The sequence below is a fragment of the Chrysemys picta genome, chromosome 13, assembly GCF_011386835.1.
Source record: "Chrysemys picta bellii isolate R12L10 chromosome 13, ASM1138683v2, whole genome shotgun sequence".
In the NCBI taxonomy this organism is placed as follows: domain Eukaryota; kingdom Metazoa; phylum Chordata; order Testudines; family Emydidae; genus Chrysemys; species Chrysemys picta.
The window spans coordinates 53,551,045-53,569,688 of NC_088803.1; the positions used below are offsets into that span (position 1 = coordinate 53,551,045).

The 18,644-nt window shown below is 43.9% G+C and overlaps 1 protein-coding gene across 3 annotated transcripts in view; it reads left to right on the top strand.

The window, feature by feature from the left end:
• The window catches only part of ASXL1 (ASXL transcriptional regulator 1), a 30,964-nt gene extending 14,326 nt beyond the window's left edge, over positions 1–16,638 (top strand). For 2 of the 3 annotated variants that reach the window (XM_042842594.2, XM_065566341.1), the window contains 9 exons: positions 1,545–1,665; positions 2,110–2,213; positions 2,661–2,754; positions 3,123–3,275; positions 5,489–5,652; positions 5,758–5,854; positions 8,413–8,518; positions 10,290–10,914; positions 11,692–16,638. In XM_042842594.2, coding sequence (XP_042698528.2) covers positions 1,545–1,665; positions 2,110–2,213; positions 2,661–2,754; positions 3,123–3,275; positions 5,489–5,652; positions 5,758–5,854; positions 8,413–8,518; positions 10,290–10,914; positions 11,692–14,655 — 4,428 coding nt within the window. In that variant the 3' untranslated portion in view covers positions 14,656–16,638. The remainder of the gene's footprint in view (positions 1–1,544; positions 1,666–2,109; positions 2,214–2,660; positions 2,755–3,122; positions 3,276–5,488; positions 5,653–5,757; positions 5,855–8,412; positions 8,519–10,289; positions 10,915–11,691) is intronic. The other variant, XM_042842595.2, reaches the window with a different exon arrangement.
• Positions 16,639–18,644: the final 2,006 nt, after the last annotated feature.

An 18,644-nucleotide genomic window follows, 5' to 3' on the forward strand; every position in this document is an offset into this window, starting at 1 on the left:
AGTGGTTTGAGCATTGGCCTGCTAAACTCAGGGTTGTGAGTTCAATCCTTGAGGGGGCCATTTAGGGATTTGGGGCAAAAATCTGCCTGGGGATTGGTCCTGCTTTGAGCAGGGGGTTGGACTAGATGACCTCCTGAGGTCCCTTCCAACTCTGACATTCTATGATTCTCTATCCATTTTTTAATGATTCTTAACATCCTGTTTGCTTTTTTAACTGCCGCCGCAGACTGCGTGGACATCTTCAGAGAACTATCCACGATGACTCCAAGATCTCTTTCCTGATCAGTTGTAGCTAAATTAGCCCCCATCATATTGTATGTATAGTTGGGGTTATTTTTTCCAATGTGCATTACATTTATCCACATTAAATTTCATTTGCCATTTTGTTTCCCAATCATTTAGTTTTGTGAGATCTTTTTGAAGTTCTTCACAGTCTGCTTTGGTCTTAACTATCTTGAGCAGTTTAGTATCATCTGCAAACTTTGCCACCTCACTGTTGACCGCTTTCTCCAGATCATTTATGAATAAGTTGAATAGGATTGGTCCTAGGACTGGCCCTTGGGGAACACCACTAGTTACCCCTTTCCATTCTGAAAATTTACCATTTATTCCTACCCTTTGTTCCCTGTCTTTTAACCAGTTCTCAATCCATGAAAGGATCTTCCCTCATATCCCATGACAACTTAATTTACGTAAGAGCCTTTGGTGAGGGACCTTGTCAAAGGCTTTCTGGAAATCTAAGTACACTATGTCCATTGGATCCCCCTTGTCCACATGTTTGCTGACCCCTTCAAAGAACTCTAATAGATTAGTAAGGCATGATTTCCCTTTACAGAAACCATGTTGACTTTTGCCCAACAATTTATGTTCTTCTACGTGTCTGACAATTTTATTCTTTACTATTGTTTCAACTAATTTGCCCGGTACTGACGTTAGACTTACTGGTCTGTAATTTCTGGGATCACCTCTAGAGCCCTTTTTAAATATTGGCGTTACATTAGCTATCTTCCAGTCATTGGGTACAGAAGCCGATTTAAAGGACAGGTTACAAACCATAGTTAATAGTTCCGCAATTTCACATTTGAGTTCTTTCAGAACTCTTGGGTGAATGTCATCTGGTTCCGGTGACTTGTTACTGTTAAGTTTATCGATTAATTCCAAAACCACCTCTAGTGACACTTCAATCTGTGATAATTCCTCAGCTTTGTCACCTACAAAGGACGGCTCAGGTTTGGGAATCTCCCTAACAGCCTCAGCCGTGAAGCCTGAAGCAAAGAATTCATTTAGTTTCTCTGCAAGATTTTATTGTCTTTAAGTGCTCCTTTTGTATCTCGATCGTCCAAGGGCCTTACTTAAAAAACATTTTGTTATTACCTTTTGAGTTTTTGGCTAGCTGTTCTTCAAACTCCTTTTTGGCTTTTGGTTGAACAAGAAATAGGACTGAGTGGACTTGTAGCCATGATTATGTATGTTCCTGTCAGTCTAGCTCATAAAGCTCCAAAGGGAAGGACTCTAATCACGTATGTTCCGCTTGGCCCTTCTAGAAGGATGCCTTGCAGTGGTCTCGGAACCTATCTGTGGCAGAGGGAGAGGAGCTGGAGGATGCAATAGATGCAGAAAGCTGTGGGTCCAATGAAGCCAGCACTGTGAGTGGTGATAATGATGGTAAGTGTCAAATAATATTAATATTAGACCAGGCTTCTCAGACTTCATTGCACCGCGACCCCCTTCTGACAACAAAAATTACTACATGACTTCAGGAGGGGGGAGCAAAGCCTGAGCCCTGCTGGGGGCAAAGCCAAAGCCTGAGCCCCATTGGCCCAAGCAGGGAGCCAAAGCCCAAGGGCTTCAGCCCCAGGTCCCAGCAAGTCTAATGCCAGCCCTGGCGACCCCATTAAAACAGTATCGGGGGTAACCGTTTTAGTCTGTATCTACAAAAACAGCAAGGAGTCTGGTGGCACTGTTAGTCTTTAAGGTGCCACCAGACTCCTTGTTGCCATTAAAACAGGCTTGCCACCCACTTTGGGGTCCCAACCCACAGTTTGAGAACCGCTGTATTAAACTATAAGCCTCTTCTTCGGGGTCTGATCATGTGCTCTTTCCTTCCAGTGTCTCTTGATGAAACCTCTTCGAACGCCTCCTGTTCCACTGAATCTCAGAGTAAGAGTCTCTCCACTTCCAGAGAGAGCTGCAGAGCAGCCTCACAGGTAGGGGTGAGTGTGGAGTTAATGGCAAGGGGCAAAGCCAGGAGTGTTTATTCTTGAGGAGAAATCTTAGTGCCCCATGAAGGCTGGGTGCTAGGGAGAGGGATTAGAGACACATCAAAGTCATCTTCCCAAGCAGGGGCAGAATTACAGAGCCACCTCATGGAGTTGGAATGAGTCAGAGCAAAATCTGCAGCGAAAGCAGATCTGTGGTATAAGGGCTTGATTCCATGGCGGGTGGGTGGGCGGGCAGGCATGTGGAGGTGGTGCAGGGTTCTCTGCTGTTAAAGATACGTTTAATACGTGAGTACACTTGAATACTTGGCTGGTAGTTTATTTGTGGCCAGGTGGAGCTATGTGTCTGAATTCAGCTAGGAAGAGGTGCAGTTTAGAGGGTGACCTACATGTACTTTAGCACCCTAAATAGTTTGTATCTTGTTTTTCTCTGGAACACAGACAAGCAAACAAAAGAAAAAGACTGGTGTGATGTTGCCCCGAGTTGTCCTGACTCCACTGAAAGTAAATGGGGCACATATGGAGTCAGCCTCAGGTGAGCATTTGTTGCACCTTGACTGTTTTCAGACATTTGCATGGCATGGCCCTTCAGCGCTGGTTCTATACAGCTATCCACATAAGCTCTTCCTAGGCCAGGACAGGAGAAAGATTTATTTAGTGCTTACTAAACATACAAGTGATTCTAATTAATTTGTGCAATGCTACCTTATTGGATAAAAATTGTATTTAATATAGTAACTTCAGTCACCCAATCAGAACTCTCAGTGATGGAGCAATGACCTAATTTTGTTTATCTAAAAATGGGTCTGTTGTAAGCAGATCGTTGTCATGTGCTAAAACCTCTCCCCCAATGGACCTTCTGCTACTCATCCATGAACCTGTGACAAATGGCTTTGCCTTTAGGTTTCACAGGAAGGCATGCTGATGGAGAGAGCAGCAGCACTTCCAGCAGCAGCAGCTCCTCTTTGGCCCTGTTGAATGCCACCATGCGCAGTAGGACAGAAATCACCAGGGATCCTCCACAGCTGCTGAGAGGTATCCGGAAGCCAGCAGCTGGTACGTGCTTCTGAATAAAGTTGTAAGAACTGGCCATAAAAACTGAAGCAAATATCAGGTGTGTCCAAGTCTGTCCCCTTCTTATGGAAGAATTCCAAGACTTTTATCCTTCTCAGTGTCTCTTCCAATGTTAAGGCTCCTCAGTATCTCCTAGATGCTATTTGCCTAATCTGAAATGTAGCATCCGGGGCCTTGGTGGTGTATATGTGAGAGCATGCATACGTAATGTGGGGTGTTAGAGATGTACTTTCCAAGTCTTTGGGAACACATGTTTTTTTATAAAAACCATTGTGATTGAAGCATAGTTTTCATCATCAGTCATTTTGTGTATGTTCCACTATGCTGCACGTTTTTATCCATGTAATAATTCATCAGACACATTGCATTCAGTGACGTGATGCATCCAGAAATAGTGCAAATCCCTCACCTCTATAAATGGTCTAGCCAGGTGCACTGGAGAGTGATCCTTTTGGAAACTCATTCGTCCCATCTTTTGACTCTATTACAAAGATACAGGAGTAGAGAAGCATTGCCTCTTTAATGCCATTGGCCCCATGAGCACAGAAGATGCAGGGTGGAGTCACTAGCTCTTATATATTAGTTAAAAAGTGGTCTGACTGCAGGAACCTTGGGAAGGATGGTTCTGAAACATACAAGAGGATTGTGTTTGTATGCTGTGATTCAGGTATTCAGGGAACTGGTCTCTGAGGCTAGCTCATTTATGACTAACCTAATTGCCTTCTATGATGAAATAACTCCCTCTGTGGATGAGGGGAAAGCAGTGGATGTGTTATTCCTTGACTTTAACTTGGCAGCAAGAATATTGTGGGAGACCCTATCAAAAGCTTTGCTAAAGTAGTATGGGCTGGATGAATGGACTGTAAGGTGGATAGAAAGCTGGTTAGATCGTCGGGCTCAACGGGTAGTGATCAATGGCTCCATGTCTAGTTGGCAGCCGGTTTCAAGTGGAGTGCTCCAAGGGTCAGTCCTGGGGCTGGTTTTGTTTAATATCTTTATTAATGATCTGGAGGATGGTGTGGACTGCACTCTCAGCAAGTTTGCAGATGACACTAAACTGGGAGGTGTGGTAGATACACTGGAGGGTAGGGATCAGATATAGAGGGACCTAGACAAATTAGAGGATTGGGCCAAAAAAAACCTGATGAGGTTCAACAAGGACAAGTGCAGAGTCCTGCACTTAGGACGGAAGACTCCTATGCACCGCTACAGACTAGGGACCGAATGGCTAGGTAGCAGTTCTGCAGAAAAGGACCTAGGGGTCACAGTGGACAAGGAGCTGGATATGAGACAACAGTGTGCTCTTGTTGCCAAGAAGGCTAATGGCATTTTGGGCTGTATAAGTAGGGATATTGCCAGCAGATCGAGGAACGTGATCGTTCCCCTTTATTTGACATTGGTGAGGCCTCATCTGGAGTACTGTGCCCAGTTTGGGCCCCACACTACAAGAAGGATGTGGAAAAATTGGAAAGAGTCCAGCGGAGGGCAACAAAAATGATTAGGGGTCTGGAGCACATGACTTATGAGGAGAGGCTGAGGGAACTGGGATTGTTTAGTCTCCAGAAGAGAAGAATGAGGGGGGATTTGATAGCTGCTTTCAACTACCTGAAGTGGGGGGGTTCCAAAGAGGATGGAGCTCGGCTGTTCTCAGTGGTGGCAGATGACAGAACAAGGAGCAATGGTCTCAAGTTGCAGTGGGGAGAGGTCTAGGTTGGATATTAGGAAACACTATTTCACTAGGAGGGTGGTGAAGCACTGGAATGCGTTACCTAGGGAGGTGGTGGAATCTCCTTCCTTGGAGGTTTTTAAGGCCCGGCTTGACAAAGCCCTGGCTGGGATGATTTAGTTGGGAATTGGTCCTGCTTTGAGCAGGAGGTTGGACTAGATGACCTCCTGAGGTCCCTTCCAGCCCTGATATTCTATGATTCTATGTTATTTGAAATCAAGTTATCTAAGAAGTGCACTCTTTTATGTCAAAACATTAGCCATCTCCTTTCTCTCTTAAATATGCTACCTAGTTATGTAGTAAAATATGAATTATTTGTTTAAAGGTGTTTGAGAGATCCTTCCTTTGTACTGGAGTGCCACAGCCTGTTTTCTTGTAATTTGCTCATTTGCAGCAGCACATTCGTTTATGAAATGTTGTCATAAATAGTTTTGATTTTATTTTTTATTTGGTTTTCTGAAAACTACAGGGCAAATGAAGCGAAACAGAGGTGAGGATATAGATTTTGAGACACCTGGTTCCATTCTCGTCAACACAAATCTCCGAGCACTGATAAACTCCAGAACCTTCAATGTACTCCCCCCACACTTCCAACAGCAGCTCCTCTTCCTCCTGCCAGAAGTTGACAGACAGGTACAGGCACACAACAATCACTGTGCATCTCGTTGCTTGTATCATCCCTGTTCCCAAAGAGCTGCTCTATGTGCCTTTCAACTATTCTACTTTTGTCCTCCATAGACGGGGGCAGATGGGCTGATGCGTCTCAGTGGCAGTGCTCTCAATAACGAGTTCTTCACCCATGCTGCTCAGAGCTGGAGAGAGCGACTGGCTGATGGTGGGTAGATTTGCTGTTTTGAATGATTGGGAGAAGCCTGCTGTGTACCTTATTTGGTAGAAGAAAAATAAACTGTGGAGTTTGATTCTGTACCAGCTTTGGGGTCTGTTTGGCTACATTGCCGCTCCCCCCTGCCCTTTTTTTTTTTTTTTTAACATTTACCTTACACTTCTCTTAGGTGCCCAGAGGCCTTAAAAACAAAGTGCCGGCTAGATTTGTGTGGTCTCTCTCATACTGCCTCTGTTGGGTGGAATATGACTCTCAGACCTGTTCAAGTGTCTGTGATCATGTTGCCCTTTAGTGGCTGCAGTGTGCAGAAGCTATAATCCCTAAGGTAGGGGAAGGAAGAGGGAGGATAGATGATAAGGCAGGGCATCTACCTCTAATGTAACTTTTCTCAGGTCCTAGCTACCATTAACTTGTTTTTTAAATGTTGTTTTGGGGTTTTTTGGTTATGGCACTTTAAAGATGTCTTTTTTATTATTAAATTAACTACTCAACCTTACTGTATTAAGTTGGGCTTCAGTTATTCTAAATTGAAAGAAAAATAAACAATAAAGAAACTTAACTGGGTTCTTTTTTCTCACATTTTCTCTCTGGTAGTTAATGTATAAACTGAACACTGACCTTCTTAATGTGTGACACATACATAGTGCTTATTAATCCAGGGGTTCTCAGGCTTTTCCAGATAATGGGCTCATGTTACAACAGAAAAAAAATGTTGGGACCCTTTTTCCTATCTAGTCATAAAGAAAAGGTGGGTGATCAGGACCTCCCTGGGCTGTTTGTGACTCAGGCTTGGTCTACACTACCCCCCCTAATTCGAACTAAGGTACGCAACTTCAGCTACGTGAATAACGTAGCTGAAGTTCGAAGTACCTTATTTCGAATTAGTTCAAACTTACCTTGGTCCACACTCGGCAGGCAGGCTCCCCCGTCGACTCCGCGGTACTCCTCTCGGCGAGCTGGAGTACCGCAGTCGACGGCGAGCACTTCCGGGTTCGACTTATCGCGTCCAGACTAGACGCGATAAGTCGAACCCAGAAGTTCGATTTCCAGCCGTCGAACTTGCCGGTAAGTGTAGCCAAGGCCTCAGTTGAGAATCCATGCTCTAATCTGTGCATCTTTACTATGTTAATCTCTGTGGTATATGAGAATTTAATCTTTTCTCCCTTCCTCGCTCCCCACAAACAGTTACAGTAAATGCCCTGTAGGAAGGGAGAATGCATATCCATTGGTGGTAATATCCCAGTCCAACTCCCTATGTACTCTATGGCAAACTGGACACCAATTTTGTAGTAAGCTCCCTGGTTTCTGTGATATGGCTGTAAATTGTGTGGCAGCTTCTGGTAAATTTAAAAATGGAAACTTACTGAGTTAAGTATAAACATGAATAATACATGCAATACAGTATCCCTGCTGCTGTTTCTTATATTTAATGTAATTAACATTGCTGGTATAATTTCAATGTCAGAATTCATCTCTAATGTGACGAGTGCGAGAATTTCACACCGCTCAAAGCTATTGTTTCAGGCTCTCTGAATTCTCAGGGAGAGAGACATCCCTGCATTGGTTACACTCATTTTACATTTTGAAGGTTTTCTGTACAACTCTGAGGGCTAGAAACTTTTTTTTAAAGGAATGAAAGATTTAGAATTTCTTGCACAAGTACAAGGGAGGATTCTGTGGCTGAGTCTACACTGCACTTCAAGGGACTACAGCGTTGTGAATAACAGTGAGCACCAAAGCACTGCGCTGTAATTCCCCCGTGTGGACACTGAGGGCATGAACTAAATGGTTCCTAGTTCACATTAATGTTGTCCTCTCAAACAGAACTGCATTCATGCAACTAGGAAACTTTTAGTTCATGCCCTCACTGTCCACAGAGGGGAGTTACAGCATAGCACATTGATGCACACTGCTATTCACACCCCTGTTGTCTGAATGGGGTAGTGTACGCGCCCTCTGAGAACTTCTAGGGCCCCTGAATCATCAAGTTTTCTTTTGGTTTTTAATGTTATTTAATATGGTCAGATGAGGGTCATTTCTTGCAATATAGTTAATCTCTAGGGGTGAAATCCTGGCTCCACAGGAGTCTGGGAATTTTGCCATTGACTTGAGACCAGAGATTCGCCATAGGGGTGGGGACACTTGCTGTCAGTTGCATAAGTGTTTGGTCACAGCTGAGTATCACTCTGGAGAGGACGGAGGGGCCTGATTTTTCCCCCTTAAATAGGTGATTTGGTGCTTTGACCACTAGCCATATTTAACATGTCAGAATATCCCATCAGGATATCTAGAATTTCAAAGGGTAGCAAAAAGAACAGGAGTACTTGTGGCACCTTAGAGACTAACAAATTTGTTAGTCTCTAAGGTGCCACAAGTACTCCTGTTCTTTTTGCAGATACAGACTAACACGGCTGCTGCTCTGAAAAGGGTAGCAAATGTACTCTCTAGCAAGCACAGAATGTGTACTATGCATGCTCTGAGTGCTGTGGAACTGACGAGTTGGCTTTGGATAGTAGTAATGAAACTTGCATTTGCTTGTTTCTCTGCAGGTGAATTCACTCATGAGATGCAGGTTAGAATACGACAGGAAATGGAGAAAGAGAAGAGGGTGGAGCAGTGGAAAGAGAAGTTCTTTGAAGACTACTATGGACAAAAGTAAGGAATGCTACCTCATTGGTCTTGTTTTATTCAAGTCAGGTGGATAGGGAACTTCCCTTTGGTAACTACCTGCTCTCTGAGAAGAAGCAACTCCAGAATTAGCAACTCTTTGTGGAGTGCTAGTTATGGAGTGAATCATTCAGATTATCACTGCAGGGAAATACCTAAAATTGAATTCTTTTTGTTTCCAAGACTAGTAATATTAGAGTCATAGGACTGGAAGGGGCCTCGAGTGGTCATCTAGTCCAGTCCCCTGTACTCATGGCAGGACTAAGTATTATCTGGACCAGAGATTGGCAACCTTTGGCATGTGGCCCGACAGGGTAAGCACCCTAGTGGGCTGGGCCGGTTTGTTTACCCGCCGCGTCAGCAGGTTCGGCCGATTGCTGCTCCCACTGGCCGTGGTTTGCCACTCCAGGCCAATGGGGGCGGCGGGAAGTGGCGCGGGACGAGGGATGTGCTGGGCGCCACTTCACGCCGCCCCCATTGGCCTGGAGCGGTGAACCGTGGCCAGTGGGAGCTGCAATCGCCCGAACCTACTGACGCGGCAGGTAAACAAACCGGCCCAGCCCACCAGGGTGCTTACTTTGGCGGGCCGCGGGCCAAAGGTTGCCGATCCCTGATCTAGACCATCCCTTACAGGTGCTTGTCTAACCTGCTTTTAAAAATCTCCAATGATGGAGATTCCACAACCTCCCTATGCAATTTATTCCAGTTCTTAACTTCCTAACTGTCAGAGTGGTTTTTCCTAATGTCCAGCCTAAACCGCCCTTGGTGCAGTTTAAGCCATTGCTTTTTGTCCTATCCTCAGAGGATAAGAAGAACAATTTTTCTCCCTCTTCCTTGTAACAACCTGTATTTATGTATTTGTAAACTGTTATCATGTCCCCTCTCAGTCTTCTCTTTTCCAGACTAAACAAACCCAATTTTTTTTTCAATCTTCCCTCACAAGTCATGTTTTCTAGACCTTTAATCATTTTTTTTGCTCTTCTCTGGACTTTCTCCAATTTGTCCACATCTTTCCTGAAATGTGGCATCCAGAACTAGACACAATACTCCAGTTGAGGCCTAATCATCACAGAGTAGAGTGGAAGAATTGCTTCTCGTGTCTTGCTTACAACACTCCTGCTAATACATCCCAGATGACTTTCGCTTTTTTTTTTTTTTTTTTTTTTTGCAACAGTGTTAAACAGACGACTGCTATTTAGCTTGTGGTGCACTATGACCCCCAGATCCCTTTCTGCGGTACTCCTTCCTAGGCAGTCATTTCCCCTTTGTATGTGTGCAACTGATTGTTCCTTCCTAAGTGGAATACTTTGCATTTGTCCGTATTGAAATTCATCCTGTTTACCATTTCTCCAGTTTGTCTAGATCATTTTGAATTATAATCCTATTCTCCAAAGCACTTGCAACCCCTCCCAGTTTGATATTGTCTGCAAACTTTATAAGTGTACTCTCTATGCCAGATTAGTTTTAGATTGTATTCTACTGTAATCTATTACAGATTAGTTTTAGATTGTAAATCCTGACATCATTTAATCATTTTCCTTATTCCCCATGACAGTTACCAGAAGTAGTGAATACATAAGGTATTTCTTTGTAGATTGATTGAGTGAGATGAGTATCTATTTTGTAATCTGTAACGGACCATGTACTGCTCTGGTAGTACGTACTGTAAATAAATAACAATTCACATCCTTCCCAGGAAATGAAATCAGACCCAACAAGCTTGCTCTGGCCTTTAAATAATTCTGTGGTTGCTTTGCAGGTTGGGTTTGACTAGAGAAGAATCACAACAACAGAATTCAGTGCAAGAAGATGCTGAGAACAGGACTGGGTTGTCTGTCCAGGGAGAAGCAGCAAAGCCACTGCACGGTCCTTCCACACGTCAGCGAGATGGACACTTCAAGAAACGCTCTCGGCCAGATCTGCGATGCAGAGCAAGGAGGAGCCTGTATAAAATACGTGAGCCCGACCAGACTGAGACCCCCAAAGAGACTCTGTCTGTGGGACCAGATTCCTCCTTCCATAAAGAGACTAAAGCTGAGGTGGATTTGGGAGGAGAAGATCTGACAGGCTCTTCGTCTGCATCATTGAAGCCAGAGGGTTCAGAATTGCTGTTTTCTCCAGAGGCTTCCAGACTGACCAGTAAAATGGAAGATGCGTCATTTGCAGCTGCATCTGTAAACAGAATTCCCAGTTTGCCCCAAGAAAACTTAGATCGGGAGTCAAAGGACCAGAAAAGGAAATGCTTTGAGGAGGCTGCCTCTACCTCCTTCCCCGAAAAGAAGCCCCGGCTTGAAGATCGTCAGTCCTTTCGTAACACAATTGAAAGTGTTCACCCAGAAAAGCCACAGCCTACTAAAGAGGAACCAAAAGTCCCACCCATCCGGGTAGGAGAGACACTTCTACCCGATTATTACATTAGGGACTTTGTGCCCAGTAGCGCCAAAGTAATATGAAAATGTCATGTCATCTTTTTCAAAGAGGGGAATGGCAGAGTCTCTCACCGATAGTGCTGGCTAAGATCTCATTACTGCAGTGTGTTGTCTTGTTTAGACAGCCAGAGAGTAGAATGGAAAATTATTCCAAGGTCTCCTGGACAAGAATGCAGAGTAGCCTCTTTTATTATAACTATTTGTAGTTTTGTGGGTGCAGATATGGCTATTCCTGAAATGGGCTGATTTAATGCAGTCAAGATTTTCAAACCTTCTCATTGTAACCTTGTAGACTCCCCACCTTCCTCCATGTGGGATGGAATCCTCCTGTCTACACTTCTACTCCCCTGTAGGTGGAATTGCAGCTCTGCCATCCTACTAATTTCAGCGAGAATGGATTACGCTTGACAAAAATCAAAACTCTCTCTTCTCCAGAGTCCAGATTCAGCTAGTGTTTAAGCCATCCGTTTAATACTTGTCTGGTGGCTAATGACATAGATGATCTCATTATAAAGTGGATTTTAAAAGATACCATGATATGGAGCCTGAGTAGAAAACTCTTGAGGACCTCATCAAGAGGCTAAGGGCAGCAGCACTACCACTGTGCCAAAAATCACTTCCTTTAGGAATCTTAACTAAATATATTGAATTTCAATGAACTGATTTAAACTATTTTGCTTTCTGAGAATATCAAGTATTAGATTAACATCTTCTGTTCTGATTCTTTTTCAGATTCAACTTTCACGTATCAAACCACCCTGGGTGGTTAAGGGTCAGCCCGCTTACCAGATATGCCCCAGGATCATCCCCAACACGGAGTCCTCTGGTCGGGGCAGAACTGGTGCCAGAACACTCGCAGACATTAAAGCTCGTGCTCTGCAAGCCCGAGCCCAGCGAGAGGCCGCTACAGCTGCCATTGGAGGTGGGGGTGGGCCAGGAGGAGGAGGGAACAGCACCGATAAAGGAGGTGGTGGAGGAGAATCCAGTAGCCATACAGAGTACAGGAGATCAAAGAGAACTCATGGAAAATGTGCGTCAGATCTACAACGAACACAATTACTGCCGCCTCTCCATCTAGATGGCGAAAAGACTAACTTTGCTGAGGTAGCTGTGCAGGTAGATAAAATAAATTTATCTGTACCTGCAAAACAGGACCCTTACACTCCTAATGGTGAGAGAGCCTTCATTCTTGAACATGCTGCAGATGTTATCTCAGGTGGAACCGAAGATGTTGCTCAACATACTGACGGTTTAGCTAACAGCCAGCTTGGTGATGCTTTGACTGGGCCATCTTTTGACACTGCAGCTTCTCTGGGGCAGGAGAAGAACTTTGAGCAGCGCCTCCATGACATAAGAACTGAAAATGCACCTCATATTGCCTCTCAGGAAGGGCAGAGTAATAAGAAAGAATGCAGAGTTCCTCCTGAGAATGGTCTGTTTTGTTCTCAGGTACAGGGGTCTGCAGTTTATCTCATAGATGATGTCAATGTTGTACCAAGAATTGAAGATGTAGGCACTCCCATAGAGTTGAATTGTAGTTCTCCTATGAAGGAAACTTTCTCCAATAATTCTAGCCTTACCCCAGAATTCTCATCAGATGGTAAAGAACGACATGAGCCAGAAATTGAAGCTAGATTTAATGGATCAAATCCACCCAAAGGAAAATGTGTAACTGATCATGATGATTCAAAAACAAATACTATTGGAATGGAGAACATGGGCTCAGAGTTACATGCCTTCAGACACCTACAGACAGGAAAACAGCATGAAAGTGAACTACAGAATGGAGAACAGAATAAAGGGTCTTTGGTGAAACCTTTTTCACTTGGTGGCTTAACTGTTCAGAATGGAATAGGTACCTCTGAAAAACTTCCACATCTGTGGGAGAGGCCATCAGGAGCAAACACAGAAAACGTATGTCAACGCATGAGAGAGACACAAGGATTTAAGACAAATGGAGATGACGAAATCCAGAGTACGCATAGCGAAACAACAGATACCGCTTCAGATTTTGAAGCTGATCTAACTGATGAGAATGTGGAGGTGGATATATGCTTCAGGAATGTCCACCTTAAGGAGGCTACAGGAAAAGGAGACGCCACCCATAAGCGCAACACTGAGAGAGATGAAGGGATTAGATCGGACTCTTCTGTGAAAACGGAGAGTCTCCCATACATGGTGGACTTGCCGTCAGTAACAATGGTGAGCAACATGTCTCAGCCTCAGAGATGGGCACCACACACACCTCTTCCTCAAAAACCTTCTGAGGGTCAGAAAAAGCCACCAGGCTTCACTCGGCCCATATCCTCTATTGAAGCCAACAACCCTCTGGTGATGCAGTTACTTAAGGGGAACCTTTCTTTGGAAAAGGTTCTACCAGTATCACATGCCAGCATCAAGTTGGAAATTACAGAGTCACTTCTGGACAGGCCATCAGAAAACCACTCATTACAAGTGGAGAGAAGTAGCAATTGCTGCTTTGACCAAGAGTCTTCGCAAGATGTGGGAATAAATACAAGTGACCTAAGCAGAAGTGATGATTTCCACTCTCCGAGTGCTTTAAGAGATCCTCAGAAAACACAGTGCAACTCTGGGACAGTACTGCCCAAAACAGAAAGCATGGAGAACCAGCCTGATGTTCCAGACAAGCATTCCAAAGTTGGCCCTAACTTGAGCTCTCCAGACCAACTGGCAAGAATGGTGAGTGGCTCTCAGAAACCTAAAGAGTTGGGCCCTGGAGAAAGAACATCATCTTCCTGTAGCTTTGAAGATCAAAAAGAGTTGCCCCTAGTCCATGGTGTCCCACAGCATAATCCACTAACAAATACTATTACAAGTGAAAGCCCTGAAAAGCTAAATCCACCTGCAGCACCTAGGTTTTTATCTCCAAATGTAACCTCTCTTGGTCCAAATCGGATCGGTGGAGCCTCAATTAATAAAAGTTGTGTTGGCGTCCAGGGCAAAAAGCTCTTTGGTTCTGGTTTTCCCTGCAACACTGCTACTAGATTGCATCATCCAAGAGCTTTGGAGCACATTGCAACCATGGGAACCACATCCCCCAGCAAGCAGATTCCACTAAATAAGAGCTCTGCATCTGGAGAAGGAGCACCAACTGTCAGGGAAGACTGGCCTTCAAAGCAACATGCAAACACCCTAGGAGGAATAAAAAATGAGAATGTACTGGCCTGTGGAGGCCCAGCCAAGGGTAACGTGAAGAACAGGAAGGATGTTGCACACAACCCTGTGGAACTGATGGAGCATTTGCAGAGTGTTCCCCTCGTTATGGACTTGCCATTTTTCAAGTTACCAAGAGAACCAGGAAGAGGACTCAATCAGCCCTTGGAGCCTTCTTCCATCCCCTCTCAGCTCAATATCAAACAAGCATTTTATGGGAAGCTTTCTAAGCTGCAGCTTCATTCCACCAGCTTTAATTATTCATCCAACACAACTCCAGCTTTTCCCAGAAGCCTTGCTGGAAGCGTGATGCAGCTAAGCCACAAAGCGAACTTTGCTGCAAACCATAATACGTCCCTTTCCGTGCAGATGTTTGCTGATAGCAGCAGTGTTGAAGAAATATCCCTCAAATGTTCCTGCAGCCTTAAAGCCATGATTATGTGTAAAGGATGTGGGGCATTTTGTCATGACGACTGTATAGGACCCTCGAAGCTTTGTGTATTGTGCCTTGTGGTGAGATAATAAATTATGGCCATCAGAAAAATTGTATATTTAGTGTGTGTATTTTGATAACTGACCCTAAAACCTGTACACAAAATATTATTCAGTTTATAATAGAGACAATATTACACTTTAAGTTTTGGTGAGAGAGTTGATTTGCCTTCCCACTAAAATTCACAGTGCAAAACCTGTTGTTCTTACTCACAGTTACACTCCCCCATCTGTGGGTTGTGCCCTACTGGAGCGATCTTCTGCTTAACACCATCATGGAAATGTTGATTTGTGCTCAGGGCACACATGCTGAGGCTACCACCTGACTGAGAGGCAGTTTGCTCTGGGAATCCATGGACCTTTTCTAAAGGAAACCTTTCCATCCAAAGGAACTGGAACAGAGTGCTGTCTGTTTTTAAGGGCTGAGCTAGGTTAGTCCTGGCCATGCCTTAGCAGAGCAGAATACAGTCTTCCACTCTCCGTTCCCTGTCTGTGTGGGAAAAGTACTACTGTACAATACATGTGGACATGAAGCTTCTCTGTGGGTGGCGGCTGTGCAGTACTTTGAATGCTACAGCAGAATCAAGTAACCAGTGAAACACTCAGCAGGTGGCTGAAGAGCCATATCTGGGTGACGGCGCATTGGATGGAGCCAGTTAAGGGAATGAAGGAAGCAAATGGTAGTGGCTGCCAGCTTCAATGCCTTCTGCTGGACTGAAGGAAGATGTGTAGCCTGTGGAACTGTGTGCACCTGACTGAACTGCTGGACCAGGCTGCCTCTTCTGGCCAAATGTTGCTACAAACTTGTATGAAAAGCCAAGGAGTTCATTAGTGTGGCCGGTAACCTCCCCATATTACAGCCCTACAATGAGAACCTTGCCATGCCAGCAGCTGACCACCTGCAAGTGTCTGGCTGTGCATCTGTGTGTGATGGTCATTTTACATTCTAAATGGTGTTTCCTTTTTTTTATATATATTTTAACTTTTCATTCTTGGATGTATAAAGTGAATTATTTGATTCTTGTAAGTATCCTCTATGCATCTGTTTGATCATGTATTTATATGTTGTACACAGTACTGGCCAATTCTGTAAATGGATGTAATGTACATAGAACATAAAGGGGTTTTTTGTTTCTTTATTTTCAGGCTCTACAGCAGTATTACATTAAAGTGGTGTTAGTTATTAATCTACATCTGTAGTCAAAGCCACTGTATTCTGTGCTGCCTAATGTGAGGCTGAACATGCAAAGGGGTCACTCTTGGTTCAGATTGCCTCCCTTTCTGCCTACATGGCATTGCTGTGGGCAGATAGACTGCAATGTGCAATCTCAAGGATGACCTGCCCTGATTTTCTGAGCTGGATGTATTTTGCTCCTCGCTCTTCTAAAAAATATTTCTATAGCAGTTACTGGTCATCATCATAACTGGTGAGTCTCCATGAGCAGTGTTTATAGCTGCAGTGCAAAGGTATGAAAGCCTTTACCTATCCAGAATTGATGCGAGCAGAAAAATGGACCGACCCTCCTTTGAGCGATTGCCTCTCGGGAATGGGTTGCTCTAAGTGGGGAAGAAGCAAACCTACAGTTTCATTTACCAGCTTTCTCCCACCCCTGTCCTAGCTCCTACCTACCTCTTTCTTGACTATGCTTTTTTTTTAATTGTAGACCTCCCTGTTTGAGAGCTGTAGAGAGTGTAAAATCTGTGGGCTGCAGAAAGCTTCTTCGTCTCTGAAATGGTTTACCCATAACCCACGTGGCAGCTTGATATTGTGAAATGGGAGAGAGAGAGAGACGGGGGTGAATTGAAATGCAGTATTAGTGAAGTCTTGAGGGGATGGTGTGAAAACCTGCTTACCAAAGATAGGGAGCAGAGCTGGGGCAGTCTGGCTCTGTATCCTTTGGGGCCACTGTAGGGTACAGATTGAAGCTGGTCTGGTCTGCAGAGCTCTCCAGCGGGGCCCTGCTCTTGTATGTCCCTTGTGGTATTGGAAAAATAAACATTCTGTAAAACCTGCATGTGTGGTTTCAATCCTCTTCTTCTGAAATGGGCTTGGTGTTCTGGGCTCGGGAACTTACCAGTTTGATGTTGTCTTGCAATAGAACACTTGTTTTTCCAAGGCAAAGTTTTTCCTTTTTGCCTTGGCAGTGTCCTCACAAGCTTTAAACTGAGCTGATCAAAAGGGGACTGTCATTCTTGTCTGAACTTCAGTGTGCCATTTATACTAACATAATTGAAGACACTGCATCAACTACAAGTAATGTATATGAGCCAAGTGAAGTAAAAGTACTTACGGCACAAAACAAGTAGTTTGGGTTGTTGGACTTCTTGCCAGAGCAAAGTTCACTGCTGTACAAGCCCTTCTGCAATGGCATTGCTCCCGGATATTCCCCTGATTGGTGGTAATGCACCACACACAGTAGAACCTACCTAGGGAATTCCTTAAGTATTCCTAAGCAGGAATATGGTCTCTGCTATTATATGGCATTTTCTTCTAATGTCTGGTTAAATTGTTGGATTAATGGGATTTTAAATGCTGATTTCAAAGCAATGCAATGATTTGGTACCAGTTACAACACTTGAAACCAGCTGTGAGCTTAGATTGTCAATACATTTGTTTCTCTTCTAGGCAGTGATTTGGGGGGTGGGTGGAGGGAAGGTTAATAAGAGCTTTTACACTGCGGTCAGCTGTTGCATCACACGCCTCTATTCAGTGGATCCAGCTTTCCCTGGAGTGGAATTTCAACAAAGCGAATGATCTGATAACTCCTCTAATGCCACATTTGGAATAGATCCGTATACTACAGTACGGAAGCCAACTATCTGAGTTACATTCTACAGTGCTGTTGTCTTCTGGTGGCTCCTGCACCTAATTCACTCCTAGGTGTGTTAGTTTAGCAGTAGTGGATTCATTCTTGCCTGTAGCTTCTTTAGTTTGCTTGTTAGAAAAAACTAAAACCAGCCAGGGTAGGAGGAAAGAGGAACATAGCTGAGTTTTTGCTGCTATTGCCTAATACAAGGATACATCATGTTCTAAGTGGGAAAGAAGGTTCATGTTTTAAATTGTAGATCAGTCTCACAGCACATTGTGTTGAAAGAGAACTGATGCTTACATATAGATCAAACGACAAAGCAGTCCCTCCAGTAATATGAACGGAACTCTGATAGGAACATGTTGACCTTAAATATCCTCTAAACTCTGATGCTTTGGCAATGTAGTGTTCTTAAAAGTCCAGTGGTTGCTTATGACAAGTTTTGTTGTGTTGTTTTTGCCATCAGTTGAAGTTCTTCGTAGCTGAGCAGGCCTAGAAGCCTGGGTGCGCTTACGTGGGGCCGTCCGTTAAAACAAAACTTGATCTAATTGTGAAAAATACATAAACTCCCCATTTAGACGTGTTAAATATAATGGCTGGAAAACGGAGACGTCAATAGCTTGTCTTTCTGATGGATCAGTGTCTGACAGTAGCGGAGTTAGCTGTCTCTGGAGTAGCAGGGATCTGGGAGATCTCACAGTTGGTTTTAAGGTAAGCCCGAATATTTTTTGCTTGAGTCTCACATTGGTCTAATATGAAGAATACTTAAATATTTCCTCCATAATGTTTTTCTAGTAATAGAATTTACTTTTCAAAAAAACTGAACACCTCCTACTTGCCTTTTGCATTCAGCTGAGCAATGCTCTGGTGTGTAATCCTGTCGTAATGGGATGACTGACTAGCTGGGAAGTAACGGCAAAATCCATCACTTCCTTGAGTCAACAGAACCATTTGCAGGTGTGGAGATACTGAAACAATGACAGGTATTTTTAACTGTTCTCAAAACTCACTTGTATACACGCATAATAGGACCCTGCTAATCCCCACACCCCATAATTAGAATGGTTCTTCACTACTCGGTGTAGATTTAAGAGTAGAGGTCTAGTATTACTAAGACTTCATTATGCTTTCCAAACACACAATAGAACATACTTACTAGTGTATATATTATGAAATATCATGACTAATTACAACTAATATAGAATTGTT